Source organism: Haemaphysalis longicornis, unplaced genomic scaffold (genome assembly GCF_048455015.1).
Source record: "Haemaphysalis longicornis isolate Haplotype H1 unplaced genomic scaffold, Haemaphysalis longicornis Haplotype H1 scaffold_3, whole genome shotgun sequence".
Taxonomy (NCBI): Eukaryota; Metazoa; Arthropoda; class Arachnida; order Ixodida; family Ixodidae; genus Haemaphysalis; species Haemaphysalis longicornis.
Genome location: NW_027526335.1, coordinates 193,399,221 through 193,424,575, shown reverse-complemented (window position 1 = coordinate 193,424,575; position 25,355 = coordinate 193,399,221). Strand labels below are relative to the sequence as shown.

At 50.0% G+C, this 25,355-nt stretch overlaps 1 protein-coding gene across 1 annotated transcript in view; it reads right to left on the bottom strand.

Moving 5' to 3' along the window:
- Nucleotides 1–25,355, bottom strand: part of LOC144175617 (arylsulfatase I-like) — a 67,397-nt gene that overhangs the window by 37,193 nt on the left and 4,849 nt on the right. Inside the window, exons 2-4 of the mRNA XM_077704672.1 lie at nucleotides 22,947–23,106; nucleotides 20,784–20,896; nucleotides 5,948–6,058 (exon numbers count right to left, since the gene is read on the bottom strand). Of these exons, the coding sequence (XP_077560798.1) occupies nucleotides 5,948–6,058; nucleotides 20,784–20,896; nucleotides 22,947–23,106 (384 nt within the window). The remainder of the gene's footprint in view (nucleotides 1–5,947; nucleotides 6,059–20,783; nucleotides 20,897–22,946; nucleotides 23,107–25,355) is intronic.

Sequence of the window (25,355 nt, the reverse complement as noted above, 5' to 3'; positions counted from 1 at the left end):
GGCCGACATAACAAACTGGCGACGAGGATGCTACCCGGAATTTCGCCGCCGCCGCCGTTCCTCGTTTCACCAGGCACGCCCGCCATCCCCTGGCCGCGATGGCAGCGCCTGTTCGAAAACTTAACGCTCGCCTCTGGAGCGTATGAGCTATCGGCGGCCCGCCGCCGAGCCCTCCTTTTGCACTGCCTCGGACCTGAAGGACAACGAATTTTCGACGCCCTGCCACCGCCACCACCACCGAACGCCCCAGACCACCCGCCCGCGCATCCGAGTACGGGAACCGCCCCCCTTCAGACGTTTACGCCTTCTGCAACCACCGCTGCAGTTGGAACAACAGAGATCAAACAAGCCGATGCCGAGCTCGCACAGCCACCGGACGAGTACGACGCAGCTGTTCAAGCCCTGGCTCGACACTTTTCCGCTACTTGCAACGTACGCGTCGAGCGACATCGCTTCCGTGACCGTCGTCAACTGCACGGTGAGCCGATATCGGAGTTTGCTCTTGCGCTTCGCGAACTGTCTTCGTCATGCAACTTCGCCGCGCAAGCGGATACAAATCTGTGCGACCAGTTCGTCGCCGGGGTCACATGCCCGCGCCTACGGGAGTGGCTATTGCTCGAGGGTGACGCGCTCACGTTTGACCGCGCCGTGGAGATAGCGCTTCTTCGCGAGCAAGTGCAGCGCGAATCCGAAGCTCTCGGAACAGCCCCTGTGGATCGACTAGTACCACAACATAACCGCGGACGCAACCCGGCAGGCCGTCGCAGACATGTACGCCAGTCCAGCAGTACCGACCGACGTAGTACGCCTAGCTCTTCGCGCTCCGGCTTCGTTCGTCCGCCTGCACCGGAGATTGCTAGCGCCGTCGTCCCGTACTCCGTAAACACAAACGTGTGCGGCAACTGCGGCGCACAAAACTGCCAGCCGTCAGCCTGTGCAGCCCGCGGTCGAGCCTGCTTCGCGTGCGGCCGCCGAGGCCACTTTCAACAGTACTGCCGAAATTCGCGTCGCGGACGTGGACGACGCCCGGCTCGAGTTGCCGAAATCGTTTCAGAGGAAGACGCTGAGAGTGTCGTGAACATTCTTACTGTTCACGCTGAGAAGCGTACGGGCGTCTACGTTGATGTCGGCGTTCAACCTGTTGCTCTGGCATCACGCCCGTGCATCATAACATTCTTAGTGGACACTGGCTCAGCTGTGTCGATAATGGGAGAACATAACTTTAGGAGCCAGTTCAGAGACCAAGTTGAGCTGAAAAAGTCGCAAATAACGTTGCTGGATTTTTCACGTCGGAAAATTCCTGTGCATGGCCAGTTCACCGCCCTCGTAACGTACAAATCAGAAACGGCTGTAGTAACGTTTCACGTTACACCAGGTGGAACATCACTCCTGGGTATTGATGCTGTAAAAGCTCTTGGTCTCCAGATTGTAGGCACAGAATTGCGCTGCCTTAATATGGCCGCTGAACCGAACGTCGACACAAAAGGCCCCAAAATGCTACGCCCCGAAATGCATTCGCAGAACACAAACAAGTTGTCTCCGCCCACCACGAAGCCACCACTGGGTCCACCCAAGTTTGGTATGCCTACTTCATTATGGGCCAAGTTCGGACACTTGTTTTCACCGGAGCTAGGACTTGCCAAAGGTGTCCAGCATCGGGTCAAGCTCAAACAATCGGTAGCTCCTGTCACGCAGAAGCTCAGACGCCTACCACTTTCAGTGCGAGAAGCAGTCAGCGACGAACTGAGGAACCTACTTTCTGCTGATGTCATTGAATGCGTAAATGCGTCAGAGTGGGTTTCCCCTATTGTTGCAGCTCGCAAGAAAGATGGCAGCATTCGCATCTGCGTGGACCTCCGTGAAGCTAACAAAGCTGTGGTGGTCGACAGCTTTCCCCTGCCACACACAGAAGAGTTGCTGCATGCCCTGAACGGTGCCCGTTACTTTTCTAAGTTGGATTTGGCCTCCGCATACTACCAGGTTCTGCTTCATCCAGACAGTAGAGATATTACAGCGTTCATAACGCACGATGGCCTTTTTCGATTTAAGAGAGTATGTTTCGGCCTAGCCTCAGCACCAGCAGCATTCCAGCAACTCATGACGTCAATTCTACAGGGATGCAAAGGCGTTCTCTGCTACCTGGACGACGTCATCATCTTCGGCAAGTCGGAGAAAGAGCACATGCGGAACTTAAAGGAAGTCCTGCAGCGAATTTCACACGCTGGGCTCAAGCTAAATGACAAATGTCTTTTCAACACATCCGAACTCTTGTTTCTTGGTCACCGCGTTTGCGCCGAAGGAGTAGCACCCCTTCAGACCAAAGTTGACGCCATTGTTCACGCTGCCACCCCTACAGATGCTGGCAAGCTCCGGTCGTTCCTGGGACTAGTAGAATACTATGCCAGATTTGTTCCATGCCTAGCAGAGTGAGTGGAGCCCATGCGCAGACTTCTTCGTAAGGACACTCCTTTTAACTGGGACACTGCTGCTGAAAACAGTCTTACAAGAGTAAAGAACCTCCTAGCCTCCCACAGGGTACTACAAATATTCGATCCAGCACTTCCCGTCATTGTTGCCACCGATGCATCCGCATATGGTTTAGGTGCGGTACTGCAACAAGTTGATGGTCGGCACATTCGAACTGTGGCATTCGCGTCACGAACATTGACGGAAGCAGAACGGAAGTACTCGACTGGTGAACGTGAGGCTCTAGCTTGCTTGTGGGCTCTAGAGAAATGGCATGTGTACCTATGGGGTCGTCCAGTTACTCTGCAAACGGATCACCAAGCTCTAGTAGCCCTGCTTTCTGCTCAAGGCACAGGACAGCGACCACTCCGCATAGCAAGATGGACTGCACGGTTACTGCGGTACAAGTTCACGGTGCAGTACAGGCGTGGTGAGCACAACAAGGTAGCTGATGCCTTGTCCCGGCTACCTCTTCCAGACACTGAAGGTGGCCCCGAGTCAGAAGATCACGATGAACTGAAGCATGCAACCGCGGAGGATAGCACTCTCCAAGACGTTGCCCGTTACGTACAGACATCGTGGCCGCCACGCAAAAACCTGGCACTTAACCTCACTCCCTACTATGAAATCCGAAAGGAGTTGACAGTGGTTGATGGCATACTCTTGCGTACTGAGCGCATCGTAGTCCCCGCCAAGCTCACAGCCACTTTTGTCCAGCTGGCTCACGAATCACACCCTGGTATCGTGAAAACCAAACAACGCCTACGAGAGAAGTATTGGTGGCCAGGGTTAGACAAACACGTTGAAACAACTATCCGCAGTTGTGCCATTTGTCAGAGTGCGGACAAAAGTGCCAAGAACTCGCCCACACCACTGCAGCCAATCCCTCTTCCTGACAAACCCTGGGACAAGATAGCTATTGACATTGTTGGTCCTTTCGAGCGTGCACCTACAGACTGCAGGTTCGCCATTTCAGTAGTTGACTATTTTTCGAAATGGCCAGAAGTGGCTTTTTGCGCTGATGTTACCTCCCACACGGTGACGAAGTTTCTACTCTCACTCTTCGCACGTGAGGGTTACCCGACAGAGATAGTGTCTGATCACGGCAGACAGTTCACATCGAGGGAATTTGAATCCTTCCTTGAAGACCGTGGAATCAGGCACATCTTTTCTGCCGTATACCACCCACAGGCAAATGGTCTAGTGGAAAGATTTATTCGTGTACTGAAGTCGTACATTCAACTGGCCCTGCTGGAGCAGCGTCCAGTGAAGGCAACTGTGACTGAATACTTAGGAGTATACAGAGCCACCCCTCACAGCACCACCGGTCTCTCACCGGCCGTTCTTCTACATGGCCAACACATGAGAACATCGCTGGATGTAATTGGTCAGCCTACGGCCGACTTCAGCACAAATCCATCGCGGGAGATGAGCGTGCTCAGGAAAAGAGTCGCAGAGCATCAACGGAAGAGCAAGGCCTACGCTGATCAACGGCGAGCTGCTAGGGTCCCCAAGTTCCAAGTGGGCACCTACGTACGAGTGAAAAAATCAATTCCCGGACCAAAGGGCACTCCAAGTTATGGACCACCATTGAAAATCCTCAAAAGAATCGGGCGCTGGTCTTTCTATCTGGAAGACGGTCGAACCTGGAACGCTTCGCAGCTGTCAGCGGTACCAAAAGAGGCATCGCCAGAGCAAGAAACTAACATAGACATCTCTGGTGCGCACGACATGTCCCCGTTGACAGACTGTCACAGGAGAGATGTACCATCGAAGACATGGATCACTACGCCTGCTGGTCCGCATCAAACGCAGGAAGCGAGTTCCGCTGATCAACTTGCGTCTCCTTCACGCCCTGTACCACTACCCGTGCCGCCGAGCCCACCACAGCCGCAAGGTTCGCAACCGCATAGCCTGGCTTCAGGCTCTCGCACGGAGGAGTGCAGTGTACCGGTAGAGGGCAATGGACTCGATGCCGAGCCACCGCCTGACCGGCCAAGGAGAAATCGCAAACCTCCAGTGCGCTTCCAAGATTACGTGCAGTGATTTGACAGCAGTGAGTGTTCACACAGATAGTGACTGTTTTGTGATTTCTGTGTACAGATAGTGACTGTTTTGTGATTTCTGTGTACAGATAGTGACTGTTTTGTGATTTCTGTGTACAGATAGTGACTGTTTTGTGATTTCTGTGTACAGATAGTGACTGTTTTGTGATTTCTGTGTACAGACAGTGACTGCAATTGTGATTGCTTTGTGCGGACTGGACTTTCTAATGATTCATACGTTTCTTCCCAGGGAGGGAAAGATGTAGTGTTGTGCAACAGCACCAGGTGCCGCCACTCATCTGCGATTATCTGTAGACGCCAAGAAGTGGCGCCACACTCGTTATAGTATGTATATATATAGGACAGACATCCTTCAATAAAGACTACCGGTCGTCTGGGCTACGATGTGTGGTGTGGTGCATCCGCTCGGCCGCACCGTCCGGCCGACATAACACTTATATACAACTTTATATCTATTTCTATTACAGCACATCGGTCGCAAGTTATTCGCTACCGGATAAGCGCATAGGCATCCTAAACCTCGAAGATTAACTTCCGAGGACATGGATGCACGTGCTACTGAAAAGTATGTCACAATCGGCTGAGCATATGTCAGGCACAAATCGCGCAGAACTGTGTATCATACTGGTGTTCATTCGGAACGGCGAACGCGCATTTATGTGGGCCTGGGAGTAAACAACGTTGATGAAACAAGTAACAGAAGCGTTACCATTAACCCACTTTTGTCTGCTTTTTTTTTACTTTCCGCAGCATTTTTATCATCTAGAAACTCAACTTCTTCAAACGTGCGCCGTCATCTAACAGTAATTTCTGGGACGCCGGCCGGTTCTAGCACGTGTGCGGGCACAAGGAACATATGGCTCTTTATTCTGCTTGGCGAATATCTCATTGTCATCTGTCTACTTAAAACGATTCAGCTGTGATTTGCTAACTCCATTTATAAAGCAGTGGGCGTGTATGAACGACAGTACAAAAATCGGAAACTCACGTACTACAGTTGCAATGCATAATGCACACTAAGCTGTCAGAATACATTCGGTAAGTGTTGTGGTACTGCACATAAATATTCGGAACGAAGAAACAGAGGAAACCTTTTCGATAAGATCTAAAGATAAATTAGGATTAATCATTTGGCTTGCATACCATGATGAGGCTGTCTTTAAACCCACAATTGCTTGCCGAACCATTATTCTTGCATCACATAGTCGGGGAACAATGCTTGCACACCCTGTTTCCCTACGTTTCCATACGTTCTATAGATTCTTCCATGCGTTCGTCGAAGTGACGTGCTAATATTTTAATAATAAGGTCATATTTTAGCACGCAAATGTTCAAAATTTCATTCTCAAAACAAGCAGCGCCTTCGAACCACCTTGCATGAACGAATCCTACCGCATCATATAGTAATTACTCACGAAAGTAAGTATGTTGGAGTAGTAGTCGATCGGTCCTGTGTACTGTCCATAGAAGCTGTCGAAGCCACGATACGTAGGTGTGTAGTTATAACTGGCATATCCCAGGTGCCACTAAAAAGAGGCAATAAGTCACATACAATAGGTCACATTAAAACATTTGGAGCGTTCATTTATGAACGGCCATTAATTCATTTTGAAAGTCTTTTTCAATTCACGAAGCATCCAAACAGGACATAGGTTTTCTCCGCCGCAGCCTTCTCTTCCTAACATAGAAACGTATCTTCCGCGTACTTGCCTCCCTTAACTTGTGCTCACTTGATATGGCATCACATTAGTTTCAGGCCTAAAAGCGCACCGGGTATGGGCTGTCTTTGCGTAAAGGAACCACACCGAAATTATAACGTATCATGTAAGGTGTTAATCTACGCTGAATGCTACAAGTAGTGATCATATCACAATTGTATAAGAGTTTTTATGTCCTTCTAAGCCACCGCGAGCACATATAGTTCGGCATTTGAATTTTCATCGCGTTCAAAAAGAACTAAAGACAGCACTTAGCTCTATTCCATCGGGAGACGTGGAACTCCGGGCAGCTCAAGTGTTGTCAATCCTTTCTGAATCCGTTAAAAACCCCACTTTATTGTTTGTTCACAAAAAGATGGCGGCTGCAGTCCATAGTGGAATGAGGAATGTGATCGTGCGTATAGTCAGAGAGAAGCGGCTTGGAAGAAAGTTCTTAAAAACCAATTCCCATCAAAATTGGACCAGTTACAAGTTCGCGGCTGCCATATTCAAGCGGATTGTTTCTAAAGCAAAAGAAAATTATAACACCGAAACGTTTGCCTCTCTATCAAATTACAAACATAGACGCACGTTGCATAGATTCTTCGTTCAAGAAAGGTTGTACAAGATCAGGATAACAGCAAGTCAATTGTTCAGTCAACAGTGAGTCTATGGAAACATTTGAACGAATTGCGCAAGGAACTGGAAACTCCTTTTTCTTCTGGGTTGGCCATTCCTTTTGTGAGCCAGGTTTCAAATTAGGGCTTCCCTACAGTGACAAGGGCGGAATTAGCTGATATTGTTTTGCAGCTGTCGGAATCTGCTCCAGGGTCAGACGGCATTACGGTGTCAACGCTAAAATTTCTGCTTGATGTGTCTCCTGATGATTTGCTAAACATTGTCAACATGTTAAAAAACAGCTGGATACCTTCGGAATGGAAACTCGCTAAGGTAGTACCATTGTTGAAAAACGAAAGTTTGGGTTTCGTCCAAGACAATATTAGGCCGATTTCGTTGACTAGCAACGTGGTAAAGCTGGTTGAAAGAGTATTACATGGCCGGCTTATGCGGTTTCTGAACAGTAATCGTATTCTAAGCCCCGCCCAGATTGGCTTCAGACCTGGAAATTCTATTTGGAAGGCCCACGTCGACATCGAGAGCCAACTAAATTAGCTCGGCGATTAAAACATGTCAGTACACTTGTAACCCTAGATATAGCAAAGGCTTATGACAGCGTGGAGTACAGCACGTTGATGTCATGCCTTGCATCTAGCGAGATTCCGGGGTACATTCGCTCCTGGATTGGTGAGTTTTTAAAGGGAAGGAAATTCTTTTGTTCCAAGGGTGGCTTATCGACATCCCAGTATCACCAATTCCTCAGGGATCAGGTCTTTCTCCTGTTATCTTTAACTTACTCCTAAGTTCTATCCCAATGCAGAACGGCATGTCTACTTATGTGTACGCCCTTGATATTGCTTTTTTTCTCGGCTGATGGGGATATCCAAGCGTTGTATCAGCGACTGCAGGACTATTTGGTTGTCCTGGATAATTGGCTCAGCACCTTACACCTCTGACTGAATGTAATTAAATGTGCAGTTTTAGTATATCCCTGCAATGACCCTATATCATTACGTCTAACATACCGGTTGCAATCCATCCCTCAGGTCACGGAAATTAAATATTTGGGTATAATTTATGACGACCACCTCAATTGCGTCTTCATATTTCGCACATTGCTGCCAAAGTTGAAATAGCTGCTTGAGTGCTGCGTAGGCTTTGCAATCGTAAATTCAGCATGCGTAAAGACGCCCTGCTAAGGATTTATCGTTGCTATGTTCGCCCTGTATTGGAATTTGGTTGCGAGTTATTTTCTGGCTACGCGATGTACAAGCTCCATCCCCTATTTCTGATTGAGAGATTGGCTTTGCGTTTATGTTTAGGGTTGCCAAAGTATGTAGCTAACTCTGTATTGTACCTTGAGACACGGTTGCCTCCACTTCTGTATCGATTTAAATTCCCAACTGTTGTAACATTTCTAAAAACGTTTGAATCTCTATTCTACGAGACTCAACCCATTTTCGTCTTGAGGCCTGACCTTTTTCGAAGATTTACGTGGCCCCGATTTCAGCGTCCTCAATTGGATTGCGTACAGGCTTGGCTGCAGCCTCTTCATACAGATCTTTTTCTACTCCAGCCCTACTCTGATAATTTTTCGCCTGTCGACATAAGCTTGGACAACATTTTTCCCCCGCATGCGAAATTATTGCCAGCCCGATTACTCAATAATTTACTTGAAGATCATTTGGCTACTCTTCATACTCATGTCGTCATTGCCACAGATGCCTCGCAAAGTTCTGAAAAGGCTGGGGTAGGAATATATTCTCAGTCTCTACATTGGTCCTTCTCAGTCAGGCTGCCAGACTATACCCCGATTTTTCAGGCAGAATTATTGGCGATAATCTTAGCCCTTAATAAACTACAGCATAGATTTGCGGGGGTGGTTATCCTTTCGGATTCTCACTCCGTGTGCACCGCTCTAACAAATGATAAAGATTCTTACCTTCTCCGGTCATTCCGTTCATTTGTTCCTTACCAGCTTCGTGAGATCCGGTTAGTGTGGCTCCCTCGTCACGCAGGGATAATCTTCTATGAACTGGCAGACCAATTAGCCAATTTGGCTCTTGGGGGTCCTGCCGTTGTGAATTGCCCAATTGACAGTTTTCTTTTGGGGGCGAGGTTCAGGTGCCTTCAAGTTTTGCAAATTATTCGGCAGGATAGCCTTCATTCATGCTCCGACTATATTCACCTCTCTCACTTATGGAAGCCTAACTTCTGCGAATCTCGTAAATGTGAGGTGGCAATTCCAAAATTTCGCTGCACAATCCCCCCTTTAACTTTTTATCTACACAAAGCTGGTCAAGCTTTCTCTCCCCAATGCCCTTCCTGCAAGGCCCCCGAAACTATAGAACACTTTCTTTTAACTTGCCGCAGCTTTTCCTCAATGTGACGCAGGCACCTTGAATACACGTTTAATCGGCTGAATCTCCCTTTATCTTTAACCGTTATTCTTTCCCTGGGTGCTTCCGTCCTAGGCTATTGCCACAGAGATGTTGTGATCGCCTTTCACTCCTTTGTTGCGGCGACAGACCGGATGCTCTACTAGACAGCTATATCTTCAATGGCAATTTTTTTTTCTGACTATCCTGTTCTATCCAAAGATTTGCTTTTCCTTCTCTCAATATTTTTTTCGTACTTCACTTTTTTTCTCGCTCTCTAAAATAAACCGGGTCACAGGCTTATCATTACAGGCACCTTCTTGGCCAATCCCCCGCGTGGGTACGCGCCATCACTTAAGGATCCAACCAACCAACCAACCAACCAACCAACCAACCAACCAACCAACCACTTGAGCCTGTGTGCTGCTGTGTTTCCCACCATGTGGCATGTTTAGTTACCCCTGCAATATGCCATTTTCCTCGTAACATCTTTTGGTGGAGGAGCCGGGTAACGTTCCATCGCCACGGATCTCCGAAGCGGGCATCGCATCGGCTCAACCGTGATGACTGCCAACACCTCGGGTACCGGGGGCACCGCCACAGCCCCGTTCGTAGTCAGGGCGCAGCCCCGTGAGCCTGGAAAATTCTCCGGTACCGATGACACCGACGTTGAAGACTGGGTCAAACTTTTCGAACGAGTAAGCGCCCTGAACTGCTGGGGCCCAACTATAATGCTCGCAAATGTTCATTTCATCCTGAAGGGAGCAGCACTCACATGGTATAAAACGAACGAAGCAGACCTTTCAAGTTGGGACTCCGTCAAAACAGGGCTCTGTGAGGTATTTGGAAAGAAAAAGTGCCGCCAGCTTGCTGCGAAAGAACAACTCGCGACTCGCGCTCACACGTCGACTGAGCAGAACGGGGCATATATACAGGATATTCTGTCCCTGTGCCAGCGCGCAGACGACAGAATAAATGAAGAAGAAAAAGTCGGCCACGTACTGAAAACGATCGTTGATGATGCGCTAAATCTGCTGGTTTGCAAGGAGTGCAACACGGTCGATGCTATAATCAAGGAATCCCGGCGCTTTGAACAAGCCAAAAGATGTCGTATCACGACACAGTTCGCACGGCTTCCAAATACCGCAGCTACTTCAACCTGCGAAGCAGCATTTTTGCCATCGCCTCCACCCCCGGTCACGTGCAGCATGGATACTGGGTGTTAAGTTCGGGCTCCGCGTATAATTAATGAAAGCCGCCGGTGGCCCATGTATTGGCGTCGCCTCCGCTGGTAGCTACTTTCCCGTGTCTCTTTCATGTTGCCGCACAGACGCCAAGTTCGGAGACGCGGAGAGCGTGTGTTCTGCCCGTCCTTTTGTGTGTGAAAGGACGGGGGCGATTAGCCTGAGTATCTCTGTCGCGTCGGAGGTGGCTGGGTCATTCGGCATAACAAGCTGACGGGAAGCCAGATTATCGTATCTCTTAGTATTGAAAGCGCGCGCGGTGTAAGTTTGGAAAATCTTCGACTGTGGCGGCGGCGTTGGTCTTTGAGGGGTCAATCGCCTCGGAGACCACCGAGTGGGCCTGAAGCGCGTCTTCCGGTGGGACTGGCGGCAGGCGGCGGCGCCCTTTCTCTGGGAGGGAATTAGCAACCCTCATTGTCCCGCCGCGCGTGCAGGCGCACGGCGTCGTGGGAGGCGCCGCGCGCAGGGAGGTCAGCCGCGCGAGGACCGCTCCGGGCCCTCGGCTTGGCTTTTGTGCAGATGCCGCCCGCTGAACGTAATGTGTGTCCACTTAGGCCACAGATGTCCTGTATTTGCTTGTCGGGTGCTATGGCGTTCGTGGGAAACGCACTATGAGTGTGTAAGAGAGAGTGTTAGGTCACGTGACCGCAGATGGGGACATGTGTGTGATTGGCTGGTTCCTGCGGCCAATCTATGGTTTGTAATAATTGTTTTGAAAGGTTTTTCTCTCTTTCTTGAACGCCCCCATTTTGGAGGCGGGGTTTTTGCTATCAAAACCGGAGTGTTAGGTTTTGTCGAGGGTCGGTCGAGAGGGGATCTAGTTCAGTATAGATCTCGGCCGAACAGGCTACTGCTGTCAGAGTGACAATGTAACCGTCACTCTGACCTGATGTAAAGTTGGAGTAATGTAAATAATGTAAATAAACCTAATATCCAGCAAGGAAGGCAGGCCTCATCCCTCACCCGCTCCCAGCATCGGTCGTCGGTCATCGGTGCGAGTCGAGATTGTCCTCTCGGCTCGCGCATCAAAAGAACATCACTATTTCGTCCCCATCAGTTCGCCAAGAAGATGGAGAGGCGAAATTTAACTGGCGCAGCCGACAGGATGACCAGGACCAAGGGCTGGAACTGGTGGGGCATTCTGGAGAGACTCCTTCAACACAAGGTTCGGCTCCGACCAACGACGAGCCAGACTCCAAGCATCGACGGGGCGACACCTCAGCGGGAGGCCTCGTGAGCTACGGCTCAGTGCGGCAGCAGCCGCGATTCAACGGCAACGGGGCGATAACTCAGCGGGAGGCCTCGTGGGCTCTGGCCCAGGGCGGCGGAAGCCGCGGTTCAACGGGGCGACACCTCAGCGGGAGGCCTCGTGGGCTCTGGCCCAGGGCGGCGTAAGCCGCGGTTCAACGGGGCGACACCTCAGTGGGAGGCCTCGTGGGCTCCTGCCCAGGGCGGCGTATTCTGTGGTTCAACGGGGCGACACCTCAGCGGGAGGCCTCGTGGGCTCTGGCCCAGGGCGGCGTATTCTGTGGTTCAACGGGGCGACACCTCAGCGGGAGGCCTCGTGGGCTCCTGCCCAGGGCGGCGTATTCTGTGGTTCAACGAGGCGACAGCTCAGCGGGAGGCCTCGTGGGCTCTGGCCCAGGGCGCTGTAAGCCGCGGTTCAACGGGGCGCTACCTCAACTCATATCAGACAACGATGTAGATATCATTTTTAAAAGTTCCGTATTCTTGCACCACTGTATATAAAGGTTAAAGGGCGCGTTCTGTGTGAAAAAGAAGAGCGTGAGCTATCGCAACCTCAACTGCCCTCTCAGTTTTATCTTCTATAGTGCCCTATTCTCGACTGCACAAATTGCCAGCAATTCTGGCAATTTGCCGGAAGTCTTTTCTGATTGGCTTTCAGTTTTGGTCACGTGCTTCCGGTTTACAAAGCGGTTGTGTGTATTGTCATTTTGACGTTTCATGACGTTTACGGGCACCAGTTCTAAAGTGTGCCTTATTTCTCTTTACTGAAAGCGCATAATTCTTGGCCGGCAATGAAAGACTAGACCAAATGCACCGGACATGACTACGTAAGCCTGTCTTTGCTATTCAACAACAATACTGCTTGTAATACACACCCTCTCTGTGATTGGCTGATAAGGTGTGACGTAATTTAAAGAGATGGCGCGAACGTTACGTCACACATTGGCAACTTCAGCCTGCGTAAAAGTGACGTAATGTTACGTAACAGCTTGAAAATGGGGCTGTTTTTGTCGCAAAATACAAGCAAAATACGGCAAAAACTTGCCCCGGCTTTCGGCGCCGCGAAATGCCCAGCAATTTGCAGCAGGCACAGTTTCGCATGCGCGCTGTTTAAAACATGTTTCCTACCGAAACAAATTACAGTTTCAACCACTTCCAAGTCAACGATCATAGAACATACAAATTACATGCAGTATTTTGCTTTTATGTTTGGCAATAAAATAAAAAAATTATTTTTGGCGTAACCGCAACATAAGAGGGCAGTACGAGCCTCTCCACGACAAAGAGAATCCAACGCATGGCATTTGTCCATACACCTCCAAGTAAGCTGCTGGGTCACATGATGGAACTCAAGAGAAAACTAACAAAGAAAAGTGACTCTTTTGTTTATTACAGCGCTGATTGAAGTCTAGCTGGACGAATGAATGAATCGGCGACATCGACGCGCTCCGCGGTTATCAGGGGTAGCGCTTTGCTACTCTTATGTGTCACACAAGCGATGGTCGCCGCCGTCTTTTTCTGTGATCACGCCATAAACTTGTAACATAGCAGCAGACGATAGCGTGGCGGCGTGGGAAGGTGATAACGCAACAAAGCTTGCATTGAAACAGAGAGCCCAACTATGTTACTAAAAGCGATTGAAAGAAATATATAGATACGGTAAAAAAATGTGTAAGGTTCTTCCGCTCGACATCTGCCTTTCGCTCACTTTTGGATCAACGTTACTCGATCGCCTTGTGGTGTTGACGCCAATTTTGACCTGCAGAAATGTGTTTTTCTTGTCAGCCTCAGCTACCGTCTTAATTTTTATAGTGCATGCCAAGTGTTTTTATGTCTTTCTTGCGCAATATTTGATACCTTGATTGCGATCTCTATGAGTGAATCGTCAAATTACACTGCATGTCGTCATAGATATGAGTGCAGCACGTCACTGATTGCTTACGTTGTGCTTACGCAAAAAAACATGGGCGAATTGCCGGCAATTTGTGCAGTCTAGAATAGGGCCTATAAGGACGAAAATACCATAATCCAATTTCATAAGCGACTTTTAAAGCAAAGCTGTCTCCCTCTACTAGCCAACGGTTCTTCCCAGCGTGCGGGACAATAAACTCCCAACGCGGCTTAGGCGGCACCGGGTGGGGGGGGGGGGGGGGGAAAGAGGGGGAGGATTGTACCGTTTCACTCACTGAGCACACTGTAGATGGCACGACGAATTTAGCCAGCGTTCCCTGCGCGCAGGCGCCTGCTCGCCGGCGGGCGCGTCGGCGATACGGCTTTATCGTCTGCTTTAGCGATGGTTGTTTTGAGCCTGTTTTTGCGCAGCTTCGCGTACATTGTGGGCTTCCTTCGCACGGCTTGAATAATTTATTCGAAGCACCACCTTGGTAACCCGGACCCGACAGAATAAGTGGTTGTACGGCAAAAATACGTTAAGGATTGGTTTGAAGGGCGGGAAACAAAATGTAGAGACCACATGCAGACATGTGGCCGCTAGAGAAACGTTACCTTTCACACTGTTTGCCACGAATAGGACTCCGTTTTCTAAATTGGTGATTACCCATTCGGTTGTGTTTAAGAGGTATTACAAAAGGTGGAAGGAGCAACTGGTCCCGATAAGTAGCGATTACAAAAGTTCCCTCTGCTTTCTTGCTAGTCTCAAACTTACTACATTAACTAGTTTAAATCCGTATAAATGGGAATCAATAAGCTCACACGCCGAATTGTTTCGGCATCTACGCTTGTGTGGCGCGGTGGAGTAGCACCGAGCTAGCCCATCAGGATGGCTAGGTTCCTCTGTCTCACCCTACGAAAGACGCTCCTCTCCCTTTTCTTTCTGCCGACGCACGGCCGTTCGGGACGCCGCCCCTGCGAATTCCAAGTAACGGCTGGCAGAACCTCTCGTTTCACTCTTTGTAGACCCAGGTGAGTGAATTTGAGTGACGTCGCATGGGCAATTGTTATGGGTGTCGTTTAAAGCTTTGCTTTCCAACCACCTTCACAGCGTGTATCGGAGCCATTTTTTTTTTCAAGTTTTCACCCTGTGTTTTACTTAATGTTTTTATTTCTTGTATAAATTCTGCTGACGTTGTAATGATGTTTTGATGGTGTTTTTTTTTTCTGCACTGCTTACTTGACCTGTTGATGTATACATAACATATGGCTTGTTTTTGAGTAACTTTTGCTCGTTATTTTGTTATAATTTCCACTACAAGCCCTCCTTACCCAATGCCCTCCTGTGCTGTAGGGTACCTTGAATAAATGAATAAATAAATAAATTGCAAAGGGGAATAGCAGTCACGATGGTAGTTGATCATGGGGGTTTATTCAAGGCGTACCGTAAGGCAACGCGCCAAGCGCAGGTCCAGCCAATACGAGCTCGCTGGTATGAACGCCCGAGTTCGACATTCGTCGTCTTCACAATAATTTCCGGGGCATACCCGATTGGGCGAATGGCGCCTTGGCATCTACTATTGTGGTGCCGCGTTAACTCTTCTTGTTACAATTGCCGCCGGTGCAAAAGGAGCCATCCCGGCTACTCAAGGGCACGGCGAATCTAAAGGGTCGTAGTAGGGCTTCAACCGATCCACGTGAACAATTTCACGCCCTCGGCGGCGGTGATCTGTAGTTCGCGCAACTGGTTCCACAAGGTAATTCACGGGGGACGTCCGCTCAATGACTCTGTACGGGCCATGGTACTTAGTGGTCAGTTTTAAGGAGAGACCGGGTGTTGAGCGGGGCACCCAAAGCTACACAAGGTAGCAGTGATCAAAACTGTGATCTTTGACACATTTTTCGTGACGATGCTTCTGGCGCTGCTGATCGGTCGATGTAAATGAACGGGCCATTCGACAGTATTCCTCGGCGCGACGAGCACGGTCGGAAATCGGCGTAAATTCGGTCGCGTCGGGTTTGTAGGGGAGTATCGTGTCGATTGTGCAGGACGGCTCTCGCCCATACAACAAGAAAAGCGGCGAGAATCCTGTGGTCGTCTGCATTGCCGTATTATAAGCAAATGTTACAAACAGGACTGCGAGGTCCCACTTAGATTGGTTGGCAGACACGTACATGGAGAGCATGTCACCAAGGGTGCGATTGAAGCGTTCCGTGGTCGCGTTCGTTTGTGGATGGTACGATGTGGTAGTCCGATGAACGACGTGGCACTCAGAGAGCAGGGCTTCAGTAACCTCAGACAAGAAAACCCGTCCTCGGTCGCTTAGAAGCTCCTGAGGTGCCCCGTGTGGAAGAACAAAGCGGCCAAGCGGGAAGGAGGCTACGTCGCGAGCTGTAGCGGCCGGAAGAGCATCGGTTTCGGCGTACCGAGTAAGGTAATCTACGGCGACAATGATCTATCGGTTTCCGGCTGCAGTAGAAGGAAGTGGGCCATGCAGGTCGATGCCCACACGTTCGAAAGGCTTTGCTGGGCAAGGTAGTGGCTGCAAATGACCGGTAAGGCGGGGCGGCGGCGATTTTCGGCGTTAGCATTCAGGGCAAGAGTGCACGTACTTGCGTAAGAAGGTATACATGCCGCGCCAGTAGTATCGTAGGCGAAGACGCTCATAGGTCTTTAGTACGCCAGCATGACCGCAACTTGTATCAACGTGAAAGGAGGTGCGTATGTCGCTGCGCAAATGACAGGGTATGACCAGCAGCAACTTTCGGCCGTCGGAGCAGTAGTTGCAGCGGTAGAGTAGCTCGTCACATAGTGCAAAGTCAGAAACCGGGTGGCGTAGGGCCCGATATCCCCCGTCAGGCGATGTACCGGGGAGCATCCCAATAAGATAAGCAATCCACAGGTCATTGCGTTGCTCGGCTGTCATTTTGCTGACTGCAAGAGGCGACAGACGTAAGTCACTAAAGTCACTATAACTTGAGGCAAGGCAGGATACTTCATCAGGCACTGGTGAGCGTGAGGGGCATCAGCGTCAGAGTTCTTGCAGCCTGAACGATAAATGACCCGGATGTCGTTTTCTTGCCGTCGGGGAGCCCTCAGACCAAGACGACCAGATGGATCCTTGAGGAAGGAGAGCCAACCGAGTTCATGATGATCGGTGACGACTTCGAATGGCCGACCATACAAGTACGGGCGGAACTTTCCCAGTGCCCAAATTATTGCCAAGCACTCCTTCTCTGTTACAGAGTAGTTCGACTCGGCTTTCGTCAGCGTGCGGCTTGCGTATGCTGCGACGCACTCGTCAAAACCAGGCTTTCGTTGGGCGAGCACAGCACCGAGACCGATCCCACTAGCATCAGTGTGGACCTCGGTTGGGGCGGACAGGTCGAAGTGCCGCAGTATCGGAGGGTATGTAAGAAGACACCGGAGCTTCACAAATGCTGTGTCGCAAGAGGCTGACCACGCAGATATGTCGTTGGCACTGCTGAGGAGCTCAGTTAAAGGCAAAATTATGCTGGCGAAGTTGCGCACGAAGTGTCTAAAATAGGAGCAAAGACCGATGAAGCTCCCAAGTGCCTTCATAGTGGTCGGCTTCGAACTTCGGCTATGGCTCTCAGCTTCGTATCATCTGGGAGAATCCCGTCCTTCGAAACGACGTGGTCCAGGATCGTCAGTTTGCACGCAGCAACACGACACTTTTTGAGATTCAGCTGCAGCCCAGTACTTGCAAGGCAGGTCAAAACTTTCTGCAGGCGGGCGAGCTGCGTTTTGAAGTCCGAAGAGAAAACAACGACGTCATCAAGATAGCAAAGACACGTCTTCCACTTTAGTCCGCTCAAAACACTGTCCATCATAGGTTCGAATGTGGCAGTAGCGTTGCAAAGCTCAAACGGCAATACATTAAATTCATAAAGACCGTCAGCTGTAACAAAAGCAGTTTTCTCTCGATCTGCTTCCGCCATCGGGACCTGCCAGTACCCGGATCGAAGGTCTAGCGACGAGAAGTATTCTGCTCCCTGCAAACAGTCGAGGGCGTCCTCGATGCGGGGGAGAGGATGCACGTCCTTGTGGGTTATGGTGTTCAAAAGGCGGTATTCGAAGAAAAACCGAATGGACCCATCCTTCTTTTTCACAAGAACCACGGGTGACCCCCAGGGACTCTTAGAGGGACGAATAATGTCACGCTAAAGCCTGTCATTCACATGGTCTTCAATGGCGCGTCGCTCTGCCGGGGAAACACGATACGGCCGTTGTCGAAGCAGGGCATGCGAGCTAGTGTCGATGGCGTGGCTGACAACGGACGTGCGGCCAAGAGAACTTTTCCCACTATCGAAGGACGAAGAAAACTGGCTTAGAAGTGTAGTAAGCTGCGCTCGTTGGGTGGCGTTCAAATTTTCGTCGATTGAGCGGCAGAAAATCTCGGGACATATTTCGTCCCGTATACTTGGCGTAGTAGTGCTCAGCTCGTCGACTTAGAGATGGGGCGCATCATCAAGAAGCTCCGAAACAAGACGGGGATCGACTGGCTCTACAAAGCCGAGTGTTTCTGCATGTAAAAGGGTGCACGAAGTCGTCGACTGGTTCATAATCATCATTGCACTCGCACCATAGCGAATTGTCAAAAGGGCGAGGGGTAGCGGAAGTCATCTGCGGCAGAAGAAAATGTCGGATGGCGTAAAAAGCACTGTTGCCTCAGGGATAGATGTGCAGCAAAGAGGAACGAGAACGGAAGAATGGGGTTGGACGACAGTGTCTTCGGCGATGACCACCTTGGCGCTGGGAGCACAGAAAGAATCTTGCAAAATAGGCGAAAACTCGACTTCGGCAGGTGCACACCGTATGACGGCATGATGGCGTGACAAAGTCCCAACCCAAGATTACATCATGAGAGCAAGACGGCAATACGACAAGTTCAACGGTGTACAGAATATTCTGAATAACGATACGGGCCGTGAAGGCTGCTATGGGCTTAAATGTTGCGCACTGGCGGCGCGCAAGGATAGTCTGGAAAGTGGCATCAGACCCTTTCGAATTGAGCGGCATAGGTCGGCATGAACGACAGAAACAGCAGCTCCAGTATCGATTAGGGCAGTAGTAGGGATACCTTCAACAAACATCGATAACATTTCCGGGCGGGATGTGAGGACTTGTAGCTTTCGAGGGCGACGCAGCTCTTGCCTCGGCAACTGCGGCTGTTAGTTTTCCTCCCCAGTGCTGGCAGAGCGGCGCCGCTTGGGCGACAGCGAGCGACGACGTGGAGAAGGGGTGCGGTGGTTGGTGGACGTACTTGAGCGGTCAGGCGGCAGCTACGTCATCGGCGGATCCGAGGTGACTGGGTACATAGGCGGCGGAACAATATACAGCTGGGCGTAAGCGGGGTGTCGTAGTACGGGGTCCGTTGGAAGGCGTTCGGCGGCGGCATGCGACGGCAGCAGTCGCGAGCTATATGTCCGGCAATTCTGCATACAAAGCATATAGGGCGATTGTCCTGCGTACGCCACGTGCGCGTAAGAGGAGGACTACCCACAGCCGTTGGAAGACGGCTCGCCGGCATGACATTCGGGATCAGAGTGGTCTGCAACGGACGCAGTGGCACGCCAGGCTGGCCTGATGGAGCAGGCGGGTGCATCACTCGAGGGTGTAACGAAGGAGCAGGCTGCAGAGGTGACCTCCCTGCAGCTTCGGCGTTGGCTATGGGTGCTGCGACCGGCGCCTGGTACTGGGCAGTTGGTAGTGCCTGAGCGACCTCCTTTTGTATCACGGGCCTCAGTGCAGGACCTAGAGTGGACGACGGTTCCGCGGTGCATGGAAGGAGAGACGCCTGGCGAGCCACTTCTTCCCGCCAATCTCGACAGGGGCTCGGGCCCGCTGCTTTGGAAGCTCGTCAAAGCTCTGACACAAACGCACGACGGTGGCTATCGTTTGGGGATCCTTGAACAGTAGCATCTGGAACGTGTCATCGTTCACTCCTTTAAGGATGTGCCTGACCTTGTCCGTTTCCGTCATCGACGGGTCGACTCGCTTGCACAAGTCAACCACCTCTTCTGTGTCGCTGGTGAACGTTTCCCCGGCTTGTTGGCCGCGTACACGCAACTGCTGCTCGGCATAGAGCTTGCGTACAGCTGGGCGGCCGAATGCTGCCACAAAGCGGGTGCAGAAGGCAGACAAGTTAGTAATGTCAGTTTCATTATTAGCGTACCACCGCTGGGCGAGCTTGTCAAGGGCGTAAAACACGTCATGCAGCTTAGTCGGATCATCCCACTCGTTGTATGCACTCACACGCTCGTAGGACGACAGCCAGTCTTCGACATCAGTGTCATCCTCGCTAGTGAACAGGGTTGGGTCCCCCTGTCGCATCGCGCAAGAGCAGATCACGGGTGCACCCGACGGCGCAGGGTGCTGGCTGGTCTCTCGGTGGTTCATCTCGGGCAGTGTCCGACTGCGAAGCTCCAGTGTGGAACCGAGACCCTTGACCTCCACCGCTTGCAAAGAGGAATAGCAGTCATGTTGGTAGTTGATCATAGGGGTTTATTCAAGGCGTAGCGTAAGGCAACTGGCCGAGCGCAGGTCCAGCCGGTACGAGCTCGTGGGCATGAACGTCCGAGTCGGACTTTCGTCGTCTTCACGGTAGTTCTTGGGGCATACCCGATTGGGCGAATGGCGCTTCGGCATCTACTATTGTTGTGGCGCGTTAACTCTTCTTGTTGCAAAATAAATAAATAAATAAATAAATAAATAATAAATAAATACTCTTGGCCGGAGTCACCTGTTATGGATCGGCGCAAAAGCATTTTTATCAGTTTCTCAACTGTGCGTTAGTATTTAAGTAATGCAATCAAACGGAACTAGTGGCAACACTACACTCTCCTAGACACGTATTCGACGTGGCTTAGGCAGGTGGTCAAAAACTGCACAAACAAGTTTCTCTGACGTCAGTGAGGTCACCACCACTTCCTACGCGTTCTTTATTATCTTCATAATTCCTTTTAACCTTGCGTCGAAATTTGCATTATTTTTTTCGGATGAAAGCAGACTATTCAATATACCAAACTTTTATTATGTCTTCGTCGCCCTCTTAGGGCTCCAACCGGTTTTTGAAATACCCCATCTCAGAGGAGTTCAGGTTTAGTCTTCGCAACGGCATGTTGCGTGCGCGTTTTTCTAAAGTAGCTTACCTTTCCCACGATATGCGTTTCGTAGCCCAGTTCCTTGAGGTACTCAGGTAGAAGCTTCAAGTTTAGAGGCAGCCCGACTGGTTGCGCGGGTCCGAGAGTGCTGTTTTGTAGTCCTTTGAAAACGATGAGCACGCACAAATTGAGCACGAGCGTTGTTAGTGCATCTGTCAACCATTTCTAGAGTTCCATGCTGGGGGAAACTGGCAGGCACCGGTATGTAGATAGACCAGCACCTAGCTAAAATATTTTCATGCGTGCCTTTTCGGCACTCTAAGAATTATTCTCCTGTGGCCACCATGAAACTAAATTGTTTTATGAAGGCCGAAGAAATTAAAAGCTTATATTCACCTTTGCAATGTTTTATGAAGGCTCTTCACATATTTCAGTGTGGCTGGGTAGGCTTGAAGTATAAATACGAAGTTTGCTAACGTAAACATTTTGAGAAATCACTGCACAGACGCGTACAAGAGCTTTTACTTGTATTTGGACGCAAAAACGCTCTTTCAATGCCCGTTCATATCTGTGCACTAAAAGTTCTGAGTGCGAAGCATGGTGGCAAGCAGAAATCCACCCAGCGAACTATTGAAAAAGATCAAAATATTTTTTATCATCTTTCTTTTTTTGCCTTTGATAAAATTCTGCACAAGTGAGATAAAATCATGAAATCCCGACCTCGATATGAAAGATTTGTAATTGAGAAAAGGGTATTCGATACGTAATCTTATCTTCGTTCACTGCCATAATTGTGCTCAAGTGACAGCAAGCAGTCGGCATGTGGCATAATTTTCTTTATGGAGAAGCTCCTCATGGTTTCGGGAGCAGGTTTCACGGCGGGGTATTAGTGGGTGGGGTAGGCAGCAGCAAATGTTCCGGCCAGCGGCGTATTGTCGGGAGAACACCCTGGTGCCCATATCCCTGAGAACACACGTTCATGAGAGGTCACTAAAGTAAAAGCCAATCAGCGTGTACCCGTGAATTAGAATATCGTGAATACAAAAATACATCTCCCTTATGCAGCAGCAGCAGTCCTTATTAATAACCAGAGCGCCAATAAATGTTCAAACAGGTATCGGCACCTATTGAAACAGATCTCGGACCAACAGCCACCATTGTCGACCACCAACTTTTTCGTACCGCACTAACTAATATTGTATACCCAGGAACCTAACAAGGCTGTACTCATCCAAACAATTTTGTATCTGACCTGTATCTTTGTATCCGCCTCCTCTTTAATGCCTCTGGCCTTGAGGGTAAATTAGAATAAAATAAATACAATAGATTATAAATATTTTCCCGCACTACCGTTTGTGATGTCATAATTTTGATTGCCTGGTGTTACTGATTGGTGCAGCTTTCCCACACATTCGTATGAAACAAGCGCTGATTGAAGAACAGGGAAAAGCAACATCCGCGTGCGCGGAAGTTTCGGAGATCGCGTGCTTTTACAAATAAACCAACCCCAGAGAGCGTACATTACGAAACAGGATTTGTCGCCACATGAGCAGGCTCCCTCCTGCTCCCCGTGATGGTTTGGCAGGGGATAACAACGCCTCATTGCTTTTGAACTCCACCGTTGGCTCCTCAATTATTGGCTGCCAATTGTCACTGGCTTTATTTAATGTTTTTTTTTTTCGGCACTGTAAAAATACTAAAACCCTAATGACTTCACCCAGCCAAGCACAATGCAATGCTCTTTTACTAAACGCGTTTATTTGAGCGAACTTGTGCTCAGCTTAAACTGGAATAAGTGCAAAAACGTGCACAAAATCAGTCATCAAATGGGCGTGTACAATCGAGTATCAGCGAATTCAATCCTAAGGCTTTTTCGCAGCATGCATTCGTCTTCAGCTTTTCGCATCTTTAGATGTATCTAACTAGATTGCTCATGGAAAACACGAGCAGCCCACCCTATCGTAGGGCAATGTTGCGGCAATCGCCACAACAAAACAAATCCAGGGAGTGGTGCAGGATAAAAACAGCGCGCGCGACACGCCCTTAAAACACGGGCTGATTCCAGAAAGTGCGGCAACGGATGTTAACATTAATATAAACGTAAATGCCAAGGAATGGTTCGCAGCAAGATGTCTTATGTTACTTTGAATTCCAGTTTTTTATCCGCGGTTCGTGCTTTATATTCCAGAACAACCACCAAATATACCCAACCTGTGTGAATGGCGTACAGGCCTGTCATAAGACAAGCCCTGGAGGGCGTGCAGAGGGGTTGCACGTAGTAATTGTTGAGCACAACTCCAGCGCAGGCAAGGGCGTCCAGGTTTGGCGTAGGAATCTGAGATGAGCCGTACAAGCTGATGTCACCACGGCCCTGAATTATGGAAAGGGGAAAAAGCGTAGCTAAGAATGACAAGCGTAAAAAAGTTCCTCGGCCCCAACGCCTGCTTCCGTTCTTCAGTGACCTTACTGCTACAACTTCTCTGTGCTAGAACTTCTGCTACAAGTTGCCTGCTAGAACTGGTCTCTTGGGTTTCATTTCTTCGTCTTTTGGCCCAAATTACTCCGGCGGCATAGTCACGGCCTTTCACGAGACAGCTTCGCGCGCCACGTGTGCCCGGAACTCTTCGAGAGTGAGGTGTGCAGCATGTGTGCGCGGGCGACGGCTACCTTGGCCCACATCATGTGGGGCTGTGACAGTGTTGAGGACGGTGCGTACCCGCCGCGTGTGAAACAGTGTGTGGGCTCTGCGGAGCCGAAGGACTAGAGATGGGCCGTCCAGCAGCTCGAGGCAGCTCTGGCCCTGCAGAGGCGAAAAGGAACCCCTAGAGGGAGCCCGAGTAGTCCGAGCGTGGCCGGGGCACGGTAGCCTCGGGATCTAGGCCCGACACACGCCTATAGGACTGTAGATGTAGTGTAAGACGGGGGAGCACCGCGCCCTGCGTGGCCGGATTTGCTCCCTCCCATGCAGGACGCTTTGAATAAAGTCTTTTCTCTCTCTCTCTCTCTCTCGCCAGGTTGAGACGTCTCCGTACCTGGCTTGCGCCTGTTCCATTCACGGCCGTCACCTTCCGCTTTGCCGCGGCCTGCACATCTAGGCAGGCTATTACTCTTGCCGGTAATTCGCGCAGTAAGCCTAGGAATCAAAACCGACAAAAGATATGCATACACGCTGTAGCAGAACCTAAGCCCGTCGAAATAACCTGCACCCAGGGACAACGGCAGAAAAGCCAAGAAAAGAGACGCAATCACGATGCAGCCGAAAGCAGGTTTAAATACACATCACCAGGCTTTCCCACTGAAAGTACGTAAGCACAGTTGAATGACAAGAGGAATTTTTTCGTGATATACATTAATGCCCTGCCCTAAAAATATTTCTTTTTCTAATTGTTATCTGGTTGCCGTCTTCTGTACGGTAAAATTACTAATTACACCGACGTCGACTGTCTATAATCTGCCCCCTATAATAATACTACGGGTGCAAACCTTCGGGTATGCAGCTCAATGTATAGGTGCAGCTTTCCCTATTGGTGCAGGTCTGGGCAAACCGCCTGAGCTGGGGGTCCACCTAGCGTCTCCCCACACTGACAGCGCATCCCATGCGAGAGGGAGCAGCCAGACCCCCGCAGTGAAAACCTGTTTTAGAACGCACTGTAAAGAAAAGACGATTAAAGTATGTACAGTGTTTTATTCACCAGCAACAGTCGCCATCCCTCTCGCCGTCGTTTCCCGATGGCACAGCCGCGTAGGCCAATAATTCTGGTAGCACGTCCTCGCCTCGGTAGACCTCCACTTCTTCTTAATCAGCTGGTCCGGTCACCGTCTTCACGTGTGTAATATGAAGGGATCGCTTGACAGATTCATCGTCACCGTCTTCGGCGAGGCAGATCCGTGGCGCGCCTGTCGCTACACTACGACAACGACGAGGGCAAGGCTGGTCATGTGACGTAAGCCCACGCGCAATCCTGGACGACGCCGGGCGGACGCCGCGAGGCACAAGGTCACGTGTGTTTGATGTTTTCTGTCTACGCCGGATGGATTTGTGTTGGCCTAAACAGCTGTCCTCTTAATATGTGTATCAATGTAAAGTGAGGGGATTTTCCCGTCACCAATTACCTAGACGTGATTAACCTCTTAACATATTGCCGCGAACCATGCATTTGGTTTGTTTATTTGTGTGTTGCTTTTACCACGCGGCTGCGCCGGTCTGTGTTATCTGTGTGCCAAGGGAAGCGCGTTTTCCATTCTTTCTTTCTATGCCGCCTTTGTTATCTCTTCTGATAGGGAGACCATTCCGAACTAACGTGAACAGCCTAGAATAATCTTGTTTGTTCTGGATGTAAATCGACGGTTCGAGAAACACTCGCGCCAAAAGATGAAAGCCTGCAGAGCAGACGGCGCGGCTTTATTTCGACTCGACGACGCTCGCCTACGCAACTCACTTTGTTGACTGCTGCTTCGCCGCCTGTGTATTATTTGAGTTGTAAGGGGAGCACAAGTTCGCTCCAATAAACTTGTTTTTCCTTGAAGACGACTCTGTCATCTTTGACTTCGTGACAATATCCCACTAGAGTCTTTAGTTGCCCACCGCATACCTTGGTATACATATAAGAATTTCTACCG